This window comes from Microtus oregoni, unplaced genomic scaffold, assembly GCF_018167655.1.
Source record: "Microtus oregoni isolate MIOR12 unplaced genomic scaffold, Mior012 000005F_ref0000423, whole genome shotgun sequence".
In the NCBI taxonomy this organism is placed as follows: Eukaryota; Metazoa; Chordata; class Mammalia; order Rodentia; family Cricetidae; genus Microtus; species Microtus oregoni.
This window is the reverse complement of record NW_024543064.1, coordinates 21,127,140-21,149,816: the sequence shown is the minus strand read 5'-3', so window position 1 is coordinate 21,149,816 and position 22,677 is coordinate 21,127,140. Positions and strand designations below refer to the sequence as shown.

The 22,677-nt window shown below is 41.8% G+C and overlaps 1 protein-coding gene across 28 annotated transcripts in view; it reads right to left on the bottom strand.

Annotated features, from left to right (window-relative positions):
• The window catches only part of Epb41 (erythrocyte membrane protein band 4.1), a 149,233-nt gene that overhangs the window by 30,250 nt on the left and 96,306 nt on the right, over window positions 1–22,677 (bottom strand). For 14 of the 28 annotated variants that reach the window (XM_041651392.1, XM_041651386.1, XM_041651394.1 and 11 more), the window contains exons 9-16: window positions 20,496–20,648; window positions 17,300–17,397; window positions 16,474–16,646; window positions 10,350–10,537; window positions 6,765–6,821; window positions 6,569–6,610; window positions 5,591–5,653; window positions 675–851 (exon numbers count right to left, since the gene is read on the bottom strand). In XM_041651392.1, the coding sequence (XP_041507326.1) occupies window positions 675–851; window positions 5,591–5,653; window positions 6,569–6,610; window positions 6,765–6,821; window positions 10,350–10,537; window positions 16,474–16,646; window positions 17,300–17,397; window positions 20,496–20,648 (951 nt within the window). The remainder of the gene's footprint in view (window positions 1–674; window positions 852–5,590; window positions 5,654–6,568; window positions 6,611–6,764; window positions 6,822–10,349; window positions 10,538–16,473; window positions 16,647–17,299; window positions 17,398–20,495; window positions 20,649–22,677) is intronic. The other 14 variants (XM_041651387.1, XM_041651410.1, XM_041651397.1 and 11 more) reach the window with 5 other exon arrangements.

Genomic DNA, 22,677 nt, shown 5'->3' with positions numbered 1-22,677 from the left:
GTTCGACAAGATATCACCTTTAAACAGACTTATTTATTCTGAGGTAGGGATTCCAAAGCAGGAAAAAAATAATAATAATAATAGAGAACAGACTCTGGAAGGGACCTCTGGCCTCTTCTGATGGTAACTGTCTCATAAAACAGCTGGTTGAAGGTCTGGTGTTACGCAAGACAAATCATCAGTTGTTTTTCTGAAATTGAGTGTTCTACATTCTCTGGCTTCAGGGCCTCCTTGTTTCTTATATAACTGTGAGCAATCATTCCAGACATTTCTAAGTTGTACAAATGTTCAAATAAAGTTTTAAAAAAAAAATATTACTCCCTTCCAATTGTGACCTTACTAAGTTTAGCTAACTGGTCCTGGAAGGCACATTTTGAATATAAACAAAGTTTTACTGGCATAAAGTCAATTTATAAACACAAACTAGCCAGAAGCAGGCAGCTTCAAGCAGTTCTCAGAGCCTAGACATCCACTCGTAATTCTAAAGGACTCCCACAATTGAGCTGAGCTGTGTAAATTATCAGGAGTGTTGTCATTAATGTTTCATAGCAGCAACGAACTGCGAGGGCACCAAAGCCAACTTTAGCTCTATGCTTCCAGATACAGAGTGTTAACACACATAGCTAACATACTTATTGCCTTCAGCCTCACAGACATGTGGACAAAGGACTTACTCCATCTCCAGTAGGGACTTGCCCATTGATGTTAAGAGTTCGGAAGGGCGAGTGTGTGGATAAGCGCTTGTCCCACTCGCTAGGCCGTGGTTCGGGTACCGATTCCATAAAGTTCTTTTTCAGCTCACTGATGCTGGCGTGATGCTTTTTGATTTCTTCTTGACTCTTGTCTAAATCCTACAGTTGGAAGAACAAAGACGGAAAACAATAAATAGTTGGGACAACACACACCAAGGGCAACCTATCAGAGACTGGGCCCTGGTAGAAAATACCACATCCAGGGCAGATGGTACTGGCCCGTACTACATTAGCACTATAAATACACAACACTGTTTGCCCCTTTTCTTCTTTCGCTCTTTTTAAAAACAAAGTGCTGTACTTGGCAGCAGTGAAGCATCACAATCCCACAGCTCTTGGAGGTTAAACTGTCCACAAAGAGCATGCTCCTTGATTGTGTAACTCCTCTGCCATAAAGGATGCAAAATCAGATCTCCACCTCCTCATCCTGAAAAGGTAACCCCATGATTCAGTTAGCTTCAGCTTGATAAGAACTAACTTAGGCTCAGCTCAGGCAGGATGGAGATAGCAACAGGGAAACCGATGAATGACGGACATGACAAATGACCTCAGCTTCCACCAGCTGCTGTTCGTGGTGAGCTGCAACACTGCAGAGTCCCTCTCTGTCCGCTGCAATACTTTGCTTCTCTATTACTAAGACTTTTCTAATTCAAGAATTTATTATTAAAGTTCCTAGTTCCAGCCTCCAAAATCAATTGTTACTAATGCTAAAAAAGTGACTTTGGAGATTTTTGGGCTTGTGCATGTGTAAGTGCAGGTCAGAGGTCAACCTCAGGTACCCCCCTCAGAAACACTGTCCTCCTCTCTTGAGGCACGGTCTCTCATTGGCCTGGAGCTTATCAGGGGCGAGGCTGGCGGGCCATGGGGTGCTAGGGATGTTCCCGCGTTCACTCCCCAGCTCTGGGATTACAAGTATGCAACCCCACGCCCAGGACTTGTGCATGGGTTCTAGGCATTGAGCTTCGGTCCTCACACTTTACAATTAAATATATATATATATATATATATATATATATATATATATATATATATTTTCTTTTTCACATTTTCCCTACAATATAAAAACTTTATGTTTTCCCATTTCACTTCTCTTAATACAATTCAAAATAGGGACTTACTGGGGCTGGGGAGAGTGGCTCACTGGTAGAGTGCCCTGGGTTTGATCGTCAACACCACCTACAAAAGGGCTTCTAATGACCATCAATAGCGTCTCATCTTTCTCCTTGATAATTTAAAATAATACACTAGAGGTACATGAAGAGCTCTTTGAGGTAACATTCTAGGGAGAGATGGTCAAAACTAAGGCTAATAAAGCATAGGCTAAGACACATTCAGATTTTTCTCGTTAGAGATACATAATAATTTTCTTTTTTACAAAGGACATCAGATGAAAAGGAGTCTGATAAATTTAACTTGAAAACAAAGACTCAAATGTTCTTTGTCTAACAATACACATTTACTTACACACACACACACAAAAAGAAAACCTCAAAAGTTCGAGTTTCAGGTCACAATATCTGGGGCCTGAAGCTACAAAACAATCTTGTGTTTATTTCCCATCAGGGAAGCATTGTATCTAAGAAAAGCATGATGCTAAATAATCTCCCCTCACCCTGTGTGAACTTTGGGATTCATCTATTTTTGGCATTGTGGGAAATAATTTCATTTTGGAAAAAAATAAAAACAAAATAATTTTTTTTTTTTGATCAACGTGTTTACAAGTTTGTTTTCCCCCCCTGCAGGCAAGAAAGATCCTAACGAAAACTTTCTCCAAACCACTATCAAAGGAGAAAACAACAGAAAACCCAGGAACTCCAGTGACATCTGGACTCTGGAGCTGCTCCTTCAGAAACTCATGAACTAGTCTCTTTTCTCTCTGTTTGCAAGACTGACCTGACCCATGTGTATTTGCTTTGAGCGCAAAGAGAAGACTAACCCCAATAGTAACTGTAGCTCCCCACAAGGAGCATCTCTTGCTTACTAAGAAGAAACGTAAGTGTATCTCAGGAACATGAGCTTCCCCGGGGAAACGCCTGTGTTAGAGCTGACAGCGAGGAGGGTATCCTTACGAGCTGAAGAAAACAGCATGCAGGAGCTCAGTACTCAGTCTTGGACTGAGCAACTGACACCCATCAGGCTTGTGAGAGTATGACCCAGCTCCTAACTGATAGTAAATCTGTTTTGGCTCAGAACAACTGAACACATTTATGATGATTAAAAGCACAAACAAGGCAAAACAAAACCAACTAACAGATGCTGTGACAAGCACAATTCTGAGCCAGCCTGAGCTGAGCCCGCTGATTTGTAACTCTTCTTGCCTAGCTTTTGATTGGTTTGGATCCCGAGAAAAATAAATTTTTCAATAAAACTGATAACTTCTGAGGGAGCTTTCTCCATCCTTCTTAGCTGGCTTTGTTGGAAACCTGTGGGGGCACAGAATAAAATTAAGATCTCAAAGGGACCTGTTCCAAATAGAATTTGTCATAGACATTTGCTACAGGTTCTCTCTGGGAGCTGGAGGAGGAGGCGGTAGATCTAAAAATGAACTCGACCTTATTTGTGCCAGAACAAAGCATTAGTGAGGGTGTGATAAGAGAGGAAGGGAGGAAGGGAGGCTTAAAAAAAAAAAAAACCTGCCAGATGGATAGATAACGCGAGAGAACTTTCTTGGGGGCACTTTTTGCAATAATTGAGGAACAAGGGTCAAATTATGTCAGGTTATGTTCAGGTTAGATAATTTTTGAGGGCTGTCATCTTATGATTTTAGCAGCAATAAAACCAAACACTTCGTTAAACGTAAAATGTTCTCAAAAGGCAGTTAGTAGTTTTAAATTCCAAACACACACTTATTCAGAAATCCCCTCCCAGGGCTCTCCAGAAGAAAAACACAGCATAACACAGGAGTTTTGTGAGTCTCAGAAGCCACCACACACCTCGTGGAACTAATGACAAATATATGATTGGCACAGCAGGTTCAGGAATGTGGGTATTGAGTGAGGAAATGTCACACTGAGAAGAGGGGATCACTGGACATGTCTTGTCCTTCCTAATCCCAAAGATATGGGCTAAGACAGAGACATCCATTTTTCAAGTTTGTAATAAGAGTCTGGACTTAGGAATGTTATGTTATATGACACAAATATACCTAAGGCACTTGGCACTGTGTCCATCATTCAATATGCAATTAATAAAGGACACCCAGAATTTTCATTATTTGTATTAACGTACCTTATACAAGTACCTTACATAGCAGATATTCAAAATATAGTTACCAAAAAATATCAAAAATAAAATGATATTAAATAATCTTTACAGGCATATTAGTAATGAGAAATCTATTTTTTATATGCCCAGGCTGTTTTCTTGTTGGTTTTTTGTTTTGTTTTCGTTTTAAGACTGGCCTTATAATATAGAGAGAGCTGAGAATGACCTTGATTCCTTGATCTTCCTGTCTCAGCCCCTCAGGTGTGGGGATTAAAGATGTCCTACCATGCCTAACCAGAGATCTAGTTTTTTAAAATTTCTTCAAACTTTCAGATTGGAGCTATTTAATACAGTTTTTCTTCAGGTCGCAATTAAATGCTATCTCACTGGCTACACTGGCATACACCTGCAATGCCTTCAAGAGGAAGACAAGAAGGCTATGAAAATGCTCCCTCCGTAGAGACCATGCCTGTTTTAGAGTAGACCGCCTGTAGCACAGCACAGTCTTACCTCCTACAGTTCTCCTTAACTGACTGTAGCTCTGCATTGCTCTTCACTGTCTTTCCTCCCCCCCCCCCCCCACTCAGATCCCCACACTGTGAGCTTCCTGCAAGCAGAGACCATAGTGGTTGTTTCCTTCAGAGGGAAGTTAATCCCTGTGAGAGAAGAGTTTATACTCATTTCTTCTGGTTCTGCCTCGAGTTGTTATATTATATAGTCTTCAATTGCTATACAGGAGTTTTCCTGACGGACGAATTATATTGGTCTTCCTTTCCTCCACTTAATTTCCTTAATTTTTCTCACGGAGTTCCTCTAATCTCCAAACTGGCTTTACTTCCCATATCCAGTGTGCAGTTCCAGACCAGATATGTCTGAGTATATGAGCTGAGGTCAAAATCTGGTCCCTGCTGAACATAATCGGAGACAGACCTTAGCACTTCTCTATGCTACTCTTTCTGAGAAGAAACCTGTTGTTAAAAATCATAAAACACCTACGTCAAATCCCAGCTTTCCCAAATTACCAGCTCTGGGGCCACAGAGAAAGTACTGACATTTCCTGGCTTCAGTGCTTTCATCTTTAAAAAAAATCCCACTCACAAGCTTGCTTTTACTGTTAAGCCAAAGTAACCACCCCTCAAAAACCGGGCTCTTTTCTTTCTTGATTTTTCTTTTTCCTTTCAACTTTCTTTAGTAATTTTTGCTATCTCCAATACGAGTAAGCCCTTACCAATCGTGATCACGTACGTTCCCTCACTTTTTGATACTCTTCTCAGCTCAGGGAAAAAAAAAAAAACACTGCAAATTTATTTCTTGGGAAATTTAGAGTTTATATTCTTGGAAAATTAAAGAAACTTGATGTTTGAACATTCTGAAAGGGGGTGAACCAGCAGAACCATGAGAGGGAGAGACAGCTCCAATCATATATTTTTCTAGATCATATGAGAGATGGAAACTAAGAGTTAGGAGAGGTGATTGTGTATCTTCATGTTTACCAGCATGCAAAAGCTCTTTACACCTAGAAATCTCACATGCAGTGTCATGCAAAACCAAACGCAGCATAGAATGCAGGGATCAGCAAAGAATGCAGAAGGTTCCAGGCAACCAACTGAAATAAGCTTCAAGTTCATACAAACCTCCAACATTAAATTGCTATGTCTGATATAAATGTTTTCACCATCTAGTCTCTCTCTCTTTTTCTGTGAAAATGAAAGGGGGAAAAACAGAAGCATAAAAAATTAAAATGTTGTTCTTGCGGGGGAACGAACTGCAAATTGGCAAACAAACAAAAAAAGCAGTTAAAAGTAAATGTCTGTGATGCAACATATGCCAACATGAGATGGTCACGGAACTACATGGACACAGGGAGCATGGTTACCAGAAAGAACGGATGACCTTGTTTGCGAACGATGGAAGTGGTGATGATGTCATTTAAAAAGACAGTGCTCCTGGCTCCACAGCTCCTAACACAATAAGCTGCTCGGTGTTTGTTTTTGAAATTGAACTATTTGGATATTGCCCATATGCTTATCTCAAAAGCTCTGGACACCATGTATCATGGAGTGGAGAAATGCTGTAAAAAGAACTTAGTTTTTTTGGAGAGTTTTATACTTATGAATACGGCAATATCTGGATCTCTACAGTGTTCTGTATCCAATCAGGTAACAAGAATATCCAGGAAGAACTGGTTCATCCCACTCGGAGGCTGGGAAAGAAGCAGGCAGCAGCTAAACCCATACTGTTAATGCGAGACGGTGCTGCTGTGGTGGCTCTTGTGATAACTGTGTATAAAATGCTCACGGGCCTATAGTGTGATGGCATCGGGAAAGTTTTGGTAGGGTCTGAACATGAAAGAAAGGTCTGCCCCCCATGACTGCATTTTATCAAGACACTCCTCTGCTGAAAACTGACTTTCATAAAACCCGTCAACAGTCTCAGGTTCTAATGTGTAAATACACATCACAACTACACTGTTTAAAGGTTCTCCACATCCTGGCTCTCCAGAGTAATTCCTGATGAGGAAAATCAAGGGCTGGACCACTGTCTGTTTAACACGCTGTCATCAGCACGGGTGAAATGGTGGCGTAGCTGTGTGAAAGCAGAAATTGGCTAACCTTCCTCATTCTTATCAGATCTTCAGCTTTTTCTGCAGGCTTCTGTTTTGGCCACAATTCAATAAAGAAAAAAAAAACAGACAAAACATTGGTTCATTGAAGTTTGTTTGAACCTTTTATTTATTTTTAATGAAAGAGGAATGGGGGAGAATTAAAAAACTGAGGGGTCTACGGGGAAAGGCCTGTTGGCACAAACCTGTGTTTGGTCACCATTTGAGGTAGGTACTGTGACCTCGATGTGGGTTTTTTCCACCTACATTTAAGAAATAAAATAGTGAAACATTTCAGGTTAGCAGGCTTCCATGAATAGTTAAACAGCATCATGAAGCTGGGGGTTAAATATACTGAAAAATGATCACCACAGCAGGGAAGGTTTTATTCCCAGTGCAATCTGTTAGTTCATCATCATGGTGTCAAGGCTGAAGAGGTAATATGGATAGCCAAATTATAAAATAGAAAACTGAGTTAATCATTCCAATGATGAAAAAGCATTTTAAATCTTATGTATATATAAAAGTACCCACTAAAGCAATAATCTAGTCTTAATACTAAGCCATATGTTCTTGTTTATGACCTGGAAGTACTTTAATGAAAGCGTGCGCGCGCGTGTGTGTATGTGTGTACGACAGCACTAGTGTGGAGGTCAGTTTTTACCTTCTACCTTGCTTAGGACAGGTTGTCCACTGAGGTGTGTGCCTTATCATATTGACTCTGTCTCCCTTCTCCGGGTAGGGTGTTGAAATCATAGACAAAAGTATTACTGCCTCTGGCTTCTTCTTCTTCTTTTTTTTTTTAATTCACATGAATTTTTTACATAATTCATTTAACTTTATTTTTATGTGCAGTGGTGTGAAGGTATCAGATGCCCTGGAACTGGAATTATAGACAGTCATGAGCTGCCATTGTGGGTGCTGGAAATTGAACTCAGATCCTCCGGAAGAGCAGCCGGTGCTCTTAACCACTGTGCCATCTCTCCAGTGCCCGCCTCTGGCTTCTTTATGAGGGCTCTGAGGATTTGAACTTAAGCAAACACCTCATCCACTGAGTCATCTTCCCATCCCTAGAAGTACTTTAAATCAAACTTAAGAACAGATTTCCAAATAAAGATATAAATGTGTGATACACATGATATAAATAAATAGTTTTTATAGCTAAAACACATGTAATAAAGCATGTAAGACACTAAACAGGTCAACGTAAAAGTCTGTTAACTAATCAATACATTTAAGGAGATGATTTTACTCTTCAGATTATCAATAAAGACGGCAGCAAAGTAAATTGCACACAAATTGTAACTGACCCATGCAACTACTGCCACCTCGGCTGCAGCATCCAACATCGCAGCCTCCTCTCTGGAAGCTGGAACCACGTGCTTGGCAGATGGGCAGGATTTATGCTTAGTAATAGCAGAAAAATACTATCCTAGGGACGTCTGTGTATTTTTGGAATACCTCTAGAAATAACCACCTTACATCCAGAAACTGGAGTCATTATTTTAAAACCTGACTGTGACGAGGAAACAGTGAGTACTGCATGAAGCACCATGTATTTCAAATTTAGAAACTGAATTGTCTTTTCTAACGGTTAAATAATTTTTTCACAGAACCTCATCAACTTGTGATTTTGGCACATTCTTTAACTCATACAAAGCAGCATTGCTCTAGAGAACAATGCCACTGTGCTATCTCCCCTAGGTTGAATATAAATAACACCAGGTAACACTAGACTCTGCAATACTGCCAAACAAACATACACGCACATCCAACCACGACACTTTTAACTACAGAGTAACTAAGAACTGGGTCATTCTGCTCTAGATCCCGGGAAACAAGTCAGTTCATTTGTCTGAGATTAACCTTCCTTAAGTAATAAAAGAAAGATGTCTGTTTTCAGTTTGTTTTTGAGACCGAGTTTCACTATGTAGCCTGGGCTGGCCTCCAACTCCATTTCCCAAGATCTGGAATTACAGACATATGCCACCATGTCCAAATTAAAACAGACATAAATGTCTTTATAGAATTATATATACTCTGCAAATACTAGCCTTAAGTTATTTCATAAGCTTACGTTCCTTTTTTAAACAATAACGTCCTTCTGGGTCCTTAGTAATCTAGCAGCAGAAAACAGAGCCACTACTTCAGTTTAAGAATTAAAGCTAATAGCTGGGAAGTGGTGGCGCACACCTTTAATCCCAGCACTTGGGAGGCAGAAGCAGGCGGATCTCTGTGACTTTGAGGCCAGCCTGGTCTACAGACTGAGTTCCAGGCTAGCCAGGGCTGTTACACAGAGAAATCCTGTCTCGAAAAAAAAAAAAACAAAAAGAAAAATAAATAAATAAATAAATAAATAAATAAATAAAAGAATTAAGGCCAAAAAGAAGGGAGCGGTGGCACATACTTATAGTGCCAGCTACCAGGAAGAATAGAGCAGAAGGCTCTCGTGAGTGCAGGAGTTCAAGGCTAGCCTGGGAAACATAGAAAGCCCATTTCATTCTGCCAAAGAGCCGAGAGTCAAATTAACCTACTTTTGAAGTACCTGTATGTTTTATGGGCAGAAGGAAAACTAGTGAGAGCTATCAGAAGACCAGGGGCATCTCAACCATTCAGAAAGAGCCCCTGATAGCTTTAACCGCCAACACAGAAGTGCTAGCTGATATATTCCAACATTAAAAACCACGCAGGTATTCCAAGGCCACACAGAGCCTGAAGACTAACGTCATGAACACCAGGCTGGTTACGAAGAAGCAAATACCCACCATTCATTCACTCAAAGACAGAGAACCTGATTGCCATATTGAACAGTTAAAAAAAAAAAAATTATCAGCTGCCCACCGTTCTATGTTAAATAAGATATTAATCTGGCTCCAAAAGAACAGGTCTGATGTTATCAGTATGCAAAAGAGAAGGCACTTTTCCTAAGGCCTTAACATAAAATTTCTTTTTTCTTTCTTTCTTTTTTTAATTTTATTTTTTGAGACAGGATTTCTCTGTGTAACAGCCCTGGCTGTCCTGGAACTCACTGCATAGACCAGGCTGGCCTTGTACTCATAGAGATCCACTGGCCTCTGCCTCCAAGTGTTGGGATTAAAGGTGTGCGCTGGGGGAGGGTGCGCACGCCATTCTTATGAAGGCTATTCTTCACAGTGCCTTCACGAGGGAGACCTGCATCTACTTTTACAGACCTAAGCTAGCACTGTGTAAACGTTATTTTCAAAGCTTGAACATATAGAAAAGACCAACCCGGTTACAGTTTCTGAGAGATCTGCTAACTAACTGGTGATTTTTCAGCTCAGTGCAGGGACTGGGGGTCCTCAGTGCAGCAGATCTTCTTCGTAACTGGCTGTGTGCTGTCTAAAGAGCTGGGCTGAAGATGGCTCAGCAGTTAAGAGCACTGGCTGATCTTACAAAGGGCCTGGGTTTGAGTCTCAGTACCTATATGGTAGCTCACACTGCAACTCTAGCGCCAGGGATCCAACGCCCTCTTCTGACCTCTGAGGGCACCAGGCATGCACACTGTGCACACACATAAATGCAAGCAAAAACATTCATACACAGAAAATAAAAAAATAATCCTAAAATTTTTAGAAAAGATTTAAATAACTATATAAACGTGCTTTATGCAGTATCTATTCTTTGGAAATCAAATTCTATAAAAATATACAAGAGGCTGATGAGAAACCATTTCTTTTAGAAACAATAAGAAAAAGCAACTTTGTTGGGAATCTGCAGGATTCAGTTGCTCTGAAAGATGCGTTAACTGATGTGAGGTACCTAAGACATACCTTCCACGCTTCTGTGGGCTCTGGCTCAGCTTGCTCAGGGGGTTCTTCTTCCCCTTTCACTTCAACCTTTGCATCTTCCTTCTGTGTTTTTTTAACAGGTGCCCCTGGCCCTTCTGTGACCTGACTCTGAGCAATGGCTGGTGCAGAGGTGGGCCGAGGACTTCGGTCTGTGGGTTCAGCAGCTGCTGCTATGTGAGAAAAAGAAGGAAGAATAGTTGAAGGCACATGTCACTGTCCTGACCTTCAGTCACAGGGTGAAACTGAGAATTCTGTAGTTATCATATAGAATGAAAGCAAACATGAACCATTAGTGCTTTTCAAGGTAGTTTATGGCAACAAAAAAAGGCTTCCTCAACAGAGAAACTAGGACATCTTAATGACTACTTCATAAATGCTGAGTTTGGGGGCAGAATGAAGAAAAGAAGCAAAACCAAAGTGTGGATTCAGGATGGTTCTCGCGATAAGCCTTTTTGAAATAAGTATCTGTTTATTTTTAGATGGTGTCAGGAACCTAAGCATCTAATTTAAGGGGGGGAAATGAAATCTGTTTATTTATTTTTGTCATATTGTTTTCTGTGAAATCTCTGCAGAATAACTTGATAAATGGCCCTTCCGATAAGACGAGGACTACTACTACTGTTTGATGTGTGTGCAGGCAAATCTTTGAGCCAGACATTCTCCTTTAATAAATCATCTGACTAACATTAATTCAAAAACTTCTTTCATTCAAAACAAAGAATAAGCTAATCGAGCCCCCCCTCCCAAATGTTCTCCAAAGTATTAGAACACTGGCTCTCAACCAGGGCTTATTTTTCCCCCAAGCACATCTGACAGTGTTGGAGAAGAGAGAAAGGAGGTGCTGACATCTAGTGCACAGAGACAAAGGGTGCTGAGGCTGAGAAACCCTCGTTAGGGGAGAAGCCTGTCTAGATCACTTTGGAGAGAATAAACGATACAGGCTGACAATAAAAACTTCGGCACATAATGAACTGCTGCATGGGTTTGAACTATTTGGTGTCTATACATAAGGTAACTTAATTCAAAACAGGGATTGGGACTACAGCTCAGTAACAGACTGCTTGCCTAGCAAGGAGGGCCTGTGTGCCACCCCCAACAGCACAAAATAAATCAAGAAACAGTCATTATTTTTAATTTTTAATCTTCATTTTTTTCTTTTAGGGTTTAAACGAAAATACCCATATATTTAGTCAGAAACTTTACTAATTAGACACTACCTAAGAAAGTAAGTTTTTTTTTTAAATATTTTTTAAATGTTTTTATTATGTATACAATATTCTGTCTGTATGTATGTTTGCAGGCCAGAAGAAGGCACCAGACCTCATTACAGATGGCTGTGAGCCACCATGTGGTTGCCGGGAATTGAACTCAGGACCTTTGGAAGAGCAGGCAATGCTCTTAACCACTGAGCCAGTTTTTAAAACATGATTTATTTTGTTTGTTTGAGGGTCTTTTCTCCATAGACCTGGTTCTTCTGGAACTCAATATGGAGACCAGGTTAGCCTTGATCTCTCAGAGATCTGCCTGCCTCTGCCTCCCGAGTGCTGGGACTAAAGGTGTGCGCTATCACACTGAGCTTTAATATGTCATTTTAAATTGCATTTAATTTCTATTACCAGTGTGTCTGTGGGCATGGGGGACAAGTGTGTGGAGGTCAGAGCATAACTCCAGGACATCAACTCTTTCCTTCCACTTTGGGATCAGGGACTGAACCCAGGCTGCCAGGCTTGCATGCCAAGTGCTTTTACCCACTGAGCCGTCCCGACCGCTCTGATTTAATATTCCAGATAACGGACCGTCATCCTTTCTTGTACTGAGACTTTAACTTTCAATGAAACCTCACAATTTTATCACGTACTTTCCTTCCTCTTCAGACTGCCGAACATAATTTATTCTGATACATTTAGATTTATAAACTTTAACAATGAAGCAAAACAAAGAAATTCTTTCAGCTGGAACAGACTGAAAGGTGTAAAGCTACACCTATCTTACACATATGACACCGAGAGAGAGAGATGCTTATTATCCCGAAAGGATCTCCAGAGAAAGAATTCCTCAGAGGACGCCTAGCAGAACAGCAGAAACACAGAGCCAGTTTCATCTCGCAATGACAGATCTGTGGCCGCTTGCAAGTCCCTGTTGCTAATGCGTGCTCTCAGCTAGTCAAGGCAAGACTGGCAGATGGCAAAGCAAACCTAACAAAACAAGGGAAATGACAAAATATTTGTCTCACAGTTGTGCTAAAGCCTCATAGTACATGTGTATTCACACCTCCTCCCAAAGAATTAATTCAGCTCTGCCGGGAATCACAGAAGCACAGCCCTTGCTTGCACCATGTGCTATTTTGCCACACGAATCTGGTTCTAATCCAATACTAATACCGCAGAGCCGAGTGATTTATGTCTTCAGCATTCCTACAGTGTATGGGAACGCAGACGCAAACACAAAAACAGACGGTCAGACACTGAGGTGGCGACAGGTCAGAAACTGGAAAACACCAGTTGTAGTGAATTATCCCTCACTAAGAAAAGCAGCAAGAAACAGGCAAGGTCCAAACCCAGAACAGCACATGTGAACCTCAGTCACACACAGCGGTGCTAGGAAAAGAGACTTGAGTTTCCTCGCCTGTGGAATGTGGAAGATTCTAACTGTAGGAGCGTTGGGGAAAGAATACACAAAAGATAAAAAAAATATTTTGTGAGTTCTAAATATCAGTAACTTTTAACATCACACTTCAATCCTCATATTTATTTTTTATAGGCTAGTATTATTTAAAGAATATGCAGGGCAAAAATTAATTATACACATAGTGACATATAATTCAAATGACAGATACCACTTAGAAGCCTTGAAGAAAGGCAAATTTTCTTCATTTTCACAGTAAGGATACTGCAAACTATAGATCACAATAAATATGGTAGGGGTTGGTTTTCTTTAAAAAAAAAAAAAGCTTTCTTGGGATATAATTTGCATATTGTACAATTTGCTCATTTAAAGTATAAATGTTAAAGTTTATTAGTATGTTAGTGATTGGTCTTCAGGATGCTTTGGCTTGGGCTGCGGAGGCAACTCATCTGGTGGTAATGTGCGCGTGGTGCAAGCGTAAGGACCTGATTTCAGATCCTCGGCACCCACGCGCCAGCTAAGCGCAATCTGTGAACTTGGCCCTGGGTGGGGGACCAGACCCATGGAGCTCACAGACCAGACAACCTATCCAACTGGGGAGCTCCAGGTTCAGTGAGTGACTCTGTCTCAAAATAAAGGCGGAGTGTGAGCGTGGAGGGCACTGACGTCACCCTCTGGCCTCCACGTGCACTGGGCAGCACAAGTACTGCAGCACACACTTTAATTCAGGGATAGAGCATAGCTCAATGGCAGAGCACTTGCTAAGCATGCCTAAGGTCCTGGGTTTGATCCTCTGCACCAAAAAAGATAAACAATAACATTATTACTTCGTTTTTAGCAATGAACAATTCCGGAGTCTGTATAGAGAACACTTAACTTTAAAAAGTCAGTGTCTTCCACTTCTAAGATTTCAGTTGTCAGGCCACTGATGGCTGACAAGAACAGAAGCAGACCTGGATGAAGTGCCATTATTTCCTAATTGTGTGTATTGGTGTGTGTGTGTGTGTGTGCGCACGCGCACACACGTGTGAGTGGTGGGGTGTGTTCACATGAGTGCAGGTACCTACAGAGTCCAGAAAGGTTTGGAATCCCCTGGAGCTAGTGTTACGGGCAGTTGTGAGCTGCCTGATGTGGGGGCTGGAAATTGAACTCAGATTCTCTGCAATAGCCCCACACATGCTCTTAATCACGACATCACTCAGCCCTAACCTTTTTTCTGATTTTTGAGGTAGAGTTTCTCTGGGTAACAGCCCTGGCTGCTACTCTTCTGTCATCACAGCGGCTGCACCTGAATCTATTGGCCCTAAACCCTCTTCTGACATCCAAGGGCACCCACACTCATGCCTACACACCCACACACAAGCACATACGCACATAACTGAAAATAAATCTTATTTTTAAAGCACACATCTCAGAGGACCGTCTCCTGGCTTCTGTTTCTACTTCCAAATAGCTTTCTGACTTTGGTGAATTGCTTAAATTCTAAAGCTAAGAAAGAATGATAAATACCAGTAGACAACTATCTGAAGAAATCAAAAAAAAAAAGGATTCAATAAAAGTATAAAGTTTCAGGGCAGTGGTGGTGCACGGCTTTCATCGCAGCACTCAGGAGGCAGAGGCAGGAGAACCTCTGAGTTTGAGGCAGCCTGGTCTACAGAGCGAGTTCCAGGATAGCCAGGACTACACAGAGAAGCCCTGTCTTGAAAAAAAAAAAAAGAAAAGAAAAGAAAAGAAAAGATACGAGTTGGGATGACTTAAAATAAAATACATAACTTGAAAAAAACCACTTAGTTCTAGCTAAGTGGTAAAACATTTGACTGCAGAAAAATACAGGCAATCAATACATGTGGTTTCTGTAAATAAAGGTTTCTAATTTGCTTAAATTACCAAAGACCATTAGCACTTGAATTTTTAATTTTGGCCATGTGAAAGAAATGTCACACCGGGCAGTGTCTATGGACCTCTGAAATGCCCCGTGGTGGGAAGGCCATGACAAGTGCTGTCAGACAGACTCTCTGTGCGTGTCTCTGCAGGGCACAGAGACCTTCCACCATCAATTTTCATAATGAAAAATAGCTTCGACATCTCACTCCTCACAGGGAAGTTCAACCGGGGGTCGGGGGCCTACTGGGTAAGGGATGAGCTCTCTGGTAGTATCACAAGAATACACAAAGGTATGGACAGTGAGTGAAAACACAAATGGAAACCTCACCTCTACATTCCAGACTCTGCCCCCTTCTGCAGTCCCTTCTTCCACTAACTGGTCAAACACAGGAATAAAACCTGATTTTCTCTTCCTTGCCATTTCCAATACTTAATTTATTAGCAGTGCTGTCAGCCCTACTTCCAAAACGAATCTCTACCTGCCTTCCACTGAGGAGGACAACACCTAAGCAAGCTGTCACCATCTCTCACCCATGTTCCTCTCCCCTAAATTACTAGAATTTACACCTGTGCTGTTCAGACAATTGTCCCACATAGTTTTTGATTTTTTTCTTAACTGAAAGCTCAGCTCCTCGGCAGCAGCCACATTTCATGCTCTTAACAACCACACACGGTGATTCTGAATCAGCATCACAACACTTTCCTCGGGCACAGAAAGGTCTAGGGACACAAGCTCATTCTTCCCTTTACTCACTACTCTTTCGACTGGAGCGGTTCATCTAGGCTTTCGGATTGCTAGGTACTTCTCATAGTTCACGTTCTTCTGGGGAACCTTCTGAATTTAACTGGATTACCTAATCTGAAACAACTCCTCCATGTCCCCACCCGGGGGACATTTTGCACTCTACCTGTTTTAATTGTTTCTGTTTCTACCCACGGAATGAAAATTCCATGAAGACAGAGGCCATGTTTGATATCCACGGCAGCATCTCCAGGGAATACAGGAAGTGCAAAATAAGGGATTGAACAAAGTAAAAATGAGTTAAATACTTATATAAGTCTATTGGTATTCATCCACTGCTGACCTGCAGTGAAACTTCAGCTCACATTTTCTTGAGCTGGATTTCTTAACTCAGTTGTTGGGTTTTGTGTTTGTGTGCTTTTGAGACAGGGTCCCACTATGTGGCCCTGGCTGGCCTGGAACTCACTGTGTAGACCAGGCTGGCACAGAGATCCACCTGCTTCTGCCTCCAAGTGCTAGGAGTGCTAAGACGAAAGGTGCACAGCACCAGCCCCGCGCGTGGTTTGTAGGCCTGAATTAGACAGTAGCATCACTATCACTTTACCACCAAGGTTCTTTGTAAACCAGAGACAGTGGGATTCTCTTATAAAGAACCAGACTTGCCAGTTGGGCACGGTGGCTAGTGTGTAACCCCAGCACTCAGGAGGTCAGGACAGGAGGCTAAGGAACTTGAGGTCAGCCTGAGATACAGAAAATGCTTGTCTCTAAACAATACAAAAACAAAAACAACCAAACAAAAACCCCTTATACTTCCTTTCTCTTTCTCTAAGGATCTCAATTACATCTAATACAAACCTCCATCAAGGCTCCTGGATGCCCGTTTGCTTGCTGTCCGCTCAAAGTGCGGGGCGGGCCTGTCAATCAGAGCACTGGCTTGTCTGGTCTGCGCCTGAGTCCGGCCACTGTATCGAAATTTAGATCCTAGGGCAAGAAATTTACTTTTGGGAATGGTGTCTGTAGAAGTCAGTCTAGGAGAGAAAAAATATCACAACAATTGTGTTATTTTATTATTGTGGCTATAAAACTAAATATCAACCAAACTCTTGTGGTTAAGAGATTTCTAGTCAAGCAATACTTATTTTAAATGTATGCCATATCTCAAACAACCAGAGAATAAGTTTAGTAGGGACCTATATTAAAACATTGTTAGGTCTCTATAGATAAGGTTTTATGGTTTTCAAAATGGCTGATAGCACTGTAGGATTTACACTGCATCCCTGAAATGTTTTCATCGCTTTACAGACACAGGATACTGAAACATCCCAGGAAGAAGTTCCTTGCTCAAGGCTAACAAAGCTATTAGGAGGCTGGACTGTAACAACCCAAGCCCAGGACTGAGTTCAGCTGCTGTGAAAGCAACGAGAGCCCCTAGCAAGCACCAGTTCTCAGCCTCACTTCTGCTGTCCTTTTATGGTGCATGGAAAGGCGCTGTGGGAATGCTGAGGCGTGCTCTCCAACCAAAGAGGGGGGCTAGATTCACTTTCCTAGGTTAGTTTCCTTGACTCAGTCTCACCTGGGCTAAATAAAATGGCAGCCCCACAGAGAAGACAATTTCAACAGCAGGCTCAAAATAAATGTGCACAAATAACGCATGCTTGAGAACCACTGGTGAGGACAATACCTGAAAAACGTGTGATGCTCCACACAGACTTTCCATAATTTCTTAGCTGCTCGGTAACTGGGAAGCTTGAAGCCAATGGTACTTTCATATTGTTCTTGCTATAAAGATACAAAAACACACAGAACATTAAGTATTATCTGATGACAGTGATACAGAGCCAGGGAAATATGATACCACCAAAGAGATGTTTTTAAATACAAAGAATGTCTTCGGGTTGGAGAGATGGCTTAGTGGTTCCAGAGGATTCCATGGGTTCCATCTCCAAAATCCACATGGTGGCTCACAACCAACTGTTGCTCTATACCACAGGGATCTAACACCCTCTTCTGAACTCCATGGGTAGTAGGCACGCATGTGATGCACAGACATACATGCATGCAAAACATCCATACACAATATTCTCAAAAATTAAAAAACTTACATTAAATATTTTTTCTAACTAAAAGAAATCTGCTCAGTGTGAGACTTTTTCTAAAGCAAAAAGGGCAGGAAACATGTGTTCTATTACTTATGCATCTTTTTTGTTTTTCAGAACACAGAATATACAGGGGTTCTTCTGAGACACTTCATTCAGCTCTTCTTCTGGCTGTTGGAACTGCTTTTCCTTAGGCACACACCTGCACCTGTAACTTTTAGATTATTCAAAAATCAGAGAAGGAAATGGCCAGTCATTTCTCCAGCCAGTCTATATTATTATGCAATAGGAATTAGTAATGCGAGCTAAACATTTGTCTCAAACCAGATTTACTTTCTTATTTTCTTTTTTCTGTTTTTAAGGAAGAGTCTCACTATGCAGCCCTCACCGGCTGCCTATGAAATCAGAGCTAGTGCACCATCAGCGTTTTCAAGGACACACTCATTTGTAACCTACAGTCACCACATTTTGCAATAAGTCTCTGACACTTAGTTCCTTGTTCTTGGATAGCTACAAGTTTTCCTTCCCCATTTTTTTTTTAATTTATTTTTATTTTTTGGTGTTTTGCCTGTATGCATGTGAGGTTGTTGGATCCTGGAGTTACAGACAGTTGTGAGCTGCCATGTGGTTGCTGGGAACTGAACTCGGGTCCCCTGGAAGAGCAGTCAGTGCTCTTAACTGCTGAGCCATCTCTCCAGCCCCTTCTTTTCCTGATTAACTGACCTGTAAGTGCCTTTCAGACCGGTACCGCGACCGCTACTACAAACACATGCTTTGGTCTGGCCTGTTTCCACCTCAAGCCCACGTTGTGAGATGGAAAGGAAGCAGGCGTCTTTTGGGTGTGCCACTGCCAGCAACAGTATGAGGAAATACTACAGCTGGAACCCCATACATGAAGAAACTGCGCTCCAAGTTGTCTGCTCACTCAGCTACAAAATGGCACAGACCTCTGCTGGAGTCAGCACTCTCCTTCGCAGAATCCTGCTGTTCTCAACTGCCTTGAGAAAGAATTACGCATTTTACTGTATAACGGACATTTGAGACTTCAATGCCAAGGATTTCCCACGTGTATCAATATTTCTATACATGTATACTTTTCTCCTTTCCTGCATTAAAATGCAAGCTGGTTGAAGAATGGCATCTTTTTACTTACTGTTATATTTAGAGCCCATAGAATAGTCATTGGCACAAAAAAAAATCTATTTAATAAACATTTATTGGTTAGCTGGGCACAGTGGCGCATGCTTTTAATGTCAGCACTGGCAGACAGGGCAATCAGATCCTGCAGGTTCCAGGCCTGCTGGGTCTACACAGTCAGGCACTGTCTTGAAAAAGTCTTTGTTGTTGAGACTCCAGGATTTTAACGGAGGAAAGATACTGATAGGCACTTGCACAGGTAAATGATGATGGTATGAAACAGTTCTTCAAGGCACATCCAGAATGTCCAGGTTGAGACGGTACCACTTTTCACCAGCAGATGGTGATATACACACACAAAGCCACCTTCCATAAGCACAGGACTTCAGGGGTTAGGAGCAGATACTGCCCTTGCACAGGACCCAAGTTCCGTTCCCAGCATCCATGTCAGGAGGCTCACAACTGCCTGCAGCTCTGGCTCCAGGGGATTTAGTGTCTCTGGCCTCCTGGGGCATCTACATTCATGTGTACATATTCATACACATACCCTTCCCACATACATACTTAAATAAATCTCCAGATTAACAGAGATCCTGCGTAAAATCAAAACAACCTTAAACTCTGATTTAAACAAGTTTCTGTTGCACCACCATGGTACTTCAATATAAAGGCTAAGTTGATGGGTCTAAAATGAAATTTGACCACTAGTTACTGAGGTTTTGTTATTGTTGTTTTGTTTTTACAGGTTTTGTTTTGTTTTCTAGGTGTTACAGACAGTTCTTGTGTGTACAGATTTGGAAGTCCTGATCATCCTTTCTTACAGTGATATTTTATTTATGTTTTAATAAATAAAGCTGGCCTGAATATCAGAATGGCAAAGCTAAGTAACTAGAGGTCAGGCAGTGGCGGCACACACCTTTAATCCCGGGTTTTGGGAGACAGAGGCAGAGGGATCTCTGTGAGTTCAAGGCCAGCCTGAGCTACACAAGACCAAGGCAGAACAAAGCCAGGTGGTGGTACCTCACACCTTTAAGCCCAGCACTAGAGGGAATATAAAATGGAAGGAGAGAGAGGCTCTGTCTGCTTATACTGCAGTCGCCCAGCCTTGGTAGACGTAAGACTTCTCTAGTGGCTTGGCTGCTCTGCTTTTCTGGTTTTTGGGTTGAACCCCAATATCTATCTCTGGGTTTTTATTATTTGTGCTACATTTCCCCCATTTTACAAGTGCTGGGATTAGCTGAATGAGTACTTCTTAGATGACATAATGGGAAATGGGAAGAAGAAATATTCGATTGATTCATTCACTGCTTTTCTTTCAAGACAGGGTTTCTCTGTGTAGCTCTGGCTATCCCTGGAACTCACTCTGTAGACCAGGCTGGCCTCGACGAACTCACTGAGATCGGCCTGCCTCTGCCTCCTGAGTGCTGGGGTTAAAGGTGTGCACCACCACCACCCAGTAATTCATTCATTCTTAAGACAAGATATTCCGAATAACTCAAGCTCAGCCTGAACTTGCAGTTTTCCTCTGCTTCAGTCTCCAGGATTACATGCAGAGGGATTGTGAGCATTTGCTAATTGTGCCCAGCTAGAAGGGATGGTTCAGTCTACATTTGGTTCAGGAGAAAAGAAACTTAAGTTGTGTACCTCTCCAGGTCGGATCTTGATGAAGAAGCTGCTACGTTTGTAAGAAATCTTCAGCACTTTGGGCCAAGGAAAGCGGTTAATTCTCAGCTTTTCTTTGTAAACCAAAAGGCCACTAGAGCAGACTCCTAGGATGATATCCACTCCCTCCAAGTCCTGAAAAAGAGAAGTATCAGATTCCACTTGAGTGAAGTGTTCGACACACTGTTGCCTGTTATTAAATAATCGGAAGAGATCAACAACCCAAAACAGCTACAAAGCATACAATAAAAACAATAAAGATGGGCGGTAGTGGCCCATAACTTTAATCCCAGCATTCAAAAGGGAGAGGCAGGCAGATCTCTGTGAGTTTAAGGCCAGCCTGGTCTACAGACCAAGCTCTTATAGCCAGGGCTACATAGAGAAACCCTATCTTGAAAAACAAAATAAAACAAAAAACCTTAAATCGTCATCTTCCATTGGAGTATTATGTTTCAGAAGACAACTTCAGTGATCCTACTGGCACCATGGTAAGAGTCATCACTCTTAGGCCAGCGAGACGGTCCAGCAGATAAGGGCGTTTGCCACCAAGCCTGACAACCTGAGCACAAGCCCCAAAATCTCTATGGTAGAGTGGAAAAACTTCCACATTGTCCACTATGATGTGTGTGTGTTTATTACTGTAGAAAATTATCAAAGAGGTCTGACAGTAAAAAAAACTTGATGCTAAGTATAAATTATAAATACTGTCCCTAAGCCTAGAAAGAACACTAAAGCATTATATCGATGTACCTAGTTATTGAGAAAAAATAATTAATCACATAATTCAAAGAAAATAATCTGCACCTGAATTAGTTATATGATTATTTATCTAGTTAAGTAATCAAACCCAAAGTTAAATGCTTCCCAACTACTTTTCCTAAAATGAGTACAGAGGAAAATTATAATTACCTAAAGGTGTTAAAAGAATTACACAGATAAAGAAATCCAGCTTCAATTCCAAGACCATGTAGCTGAGAATGTACCAGAAGATGCCCTCTTATGCTTTTTTGTTTTGTTTTGTGTTTTTTGTTGTTGTTGTTTTGTTTTGTTCTGAGACAGGGTTTCTTTTTTTTTCTTTTTTTTTTAAAAATATTTATTTATTATGTATACAATATTCTGTCTACATGTATGCCTGCAGGCCAGAAGAGGGCACCAGACCTCATCAAAGATGGTTGTGAGCCACCACGTGGCCGCTGGGAATTGAACCCAGGACCCCCGGAAGAGCAGGCAATGCTCCCAACCACTGAGCCATCTCTCCAGCCCCAGAGACAGGGTTTCATTGTAGCTTTTTAGAGCCTGTTGTGGAACTAGCTCTTGTAGACAAGGCTGGCCTCGAACTCACAGAGATCCACCTGCCTCTGCCTCCCGAGTGCTGGGATTAAAGGTGTGTGCCACCACCACCCAGCACCCTCTCACATTTTTAAAGGCCACAGGTTACAACTATCTTCCTCTTCTTAAATTTCTTTTAAAAGGGCTGGAGAGAGGGCTCAGTGGTTAAAAGTACTCACTGACTGCTTTCTCAAAGGACCCGGGTTCAATTCCCAGCACCCACACGGCAGCTCACAACTGCCTGTAACTCTAATTCTAGGGGATCTGACACACTCATATAGGCATGCATGCAGGCTAAACACCAATAAACATAAAAATGTTTAAAACTTAAACTTAATTAATTAATTATGGGTGGGCCCAGACCTGTCACAATGAAAGTACTTGTGGAGGTGATAGGACAACTTGCCGGAGCTGGCTGTCTTCTTCCGCCATGTGGGTCTCACCCGGCTTGGCACCAGGTGCCTTTACCCACTGAACCAGTTTGTTAGCTTTCTTTCTCTTTTGATGACATTACTGGGAGGAACATTGCTTTGCGACATTTTGAAAGGGCACGTGTTACCTGACTCCATCCACTCCTGACGCCAGCCTCCACTAGGAAATGAGAGCTGACACACGGGTCCTAACAGCACTCTCCAGGGGCACGGGAGGCACAATGCCCTGTGCAGAGCAATGCAGAGCACAGCGAGGGCTTTAGAAAGCCACGGCCGTGCAATGACATTTTACTAGGACGAGGAGAACCCGGAAAATCATCCACAGGTCTAAGAAGAGACCAGATGCTTGAATGACCTCATGCCTGGATGCTTCTAAATTCCTACTAAGTGACTGTTCTGCTTAT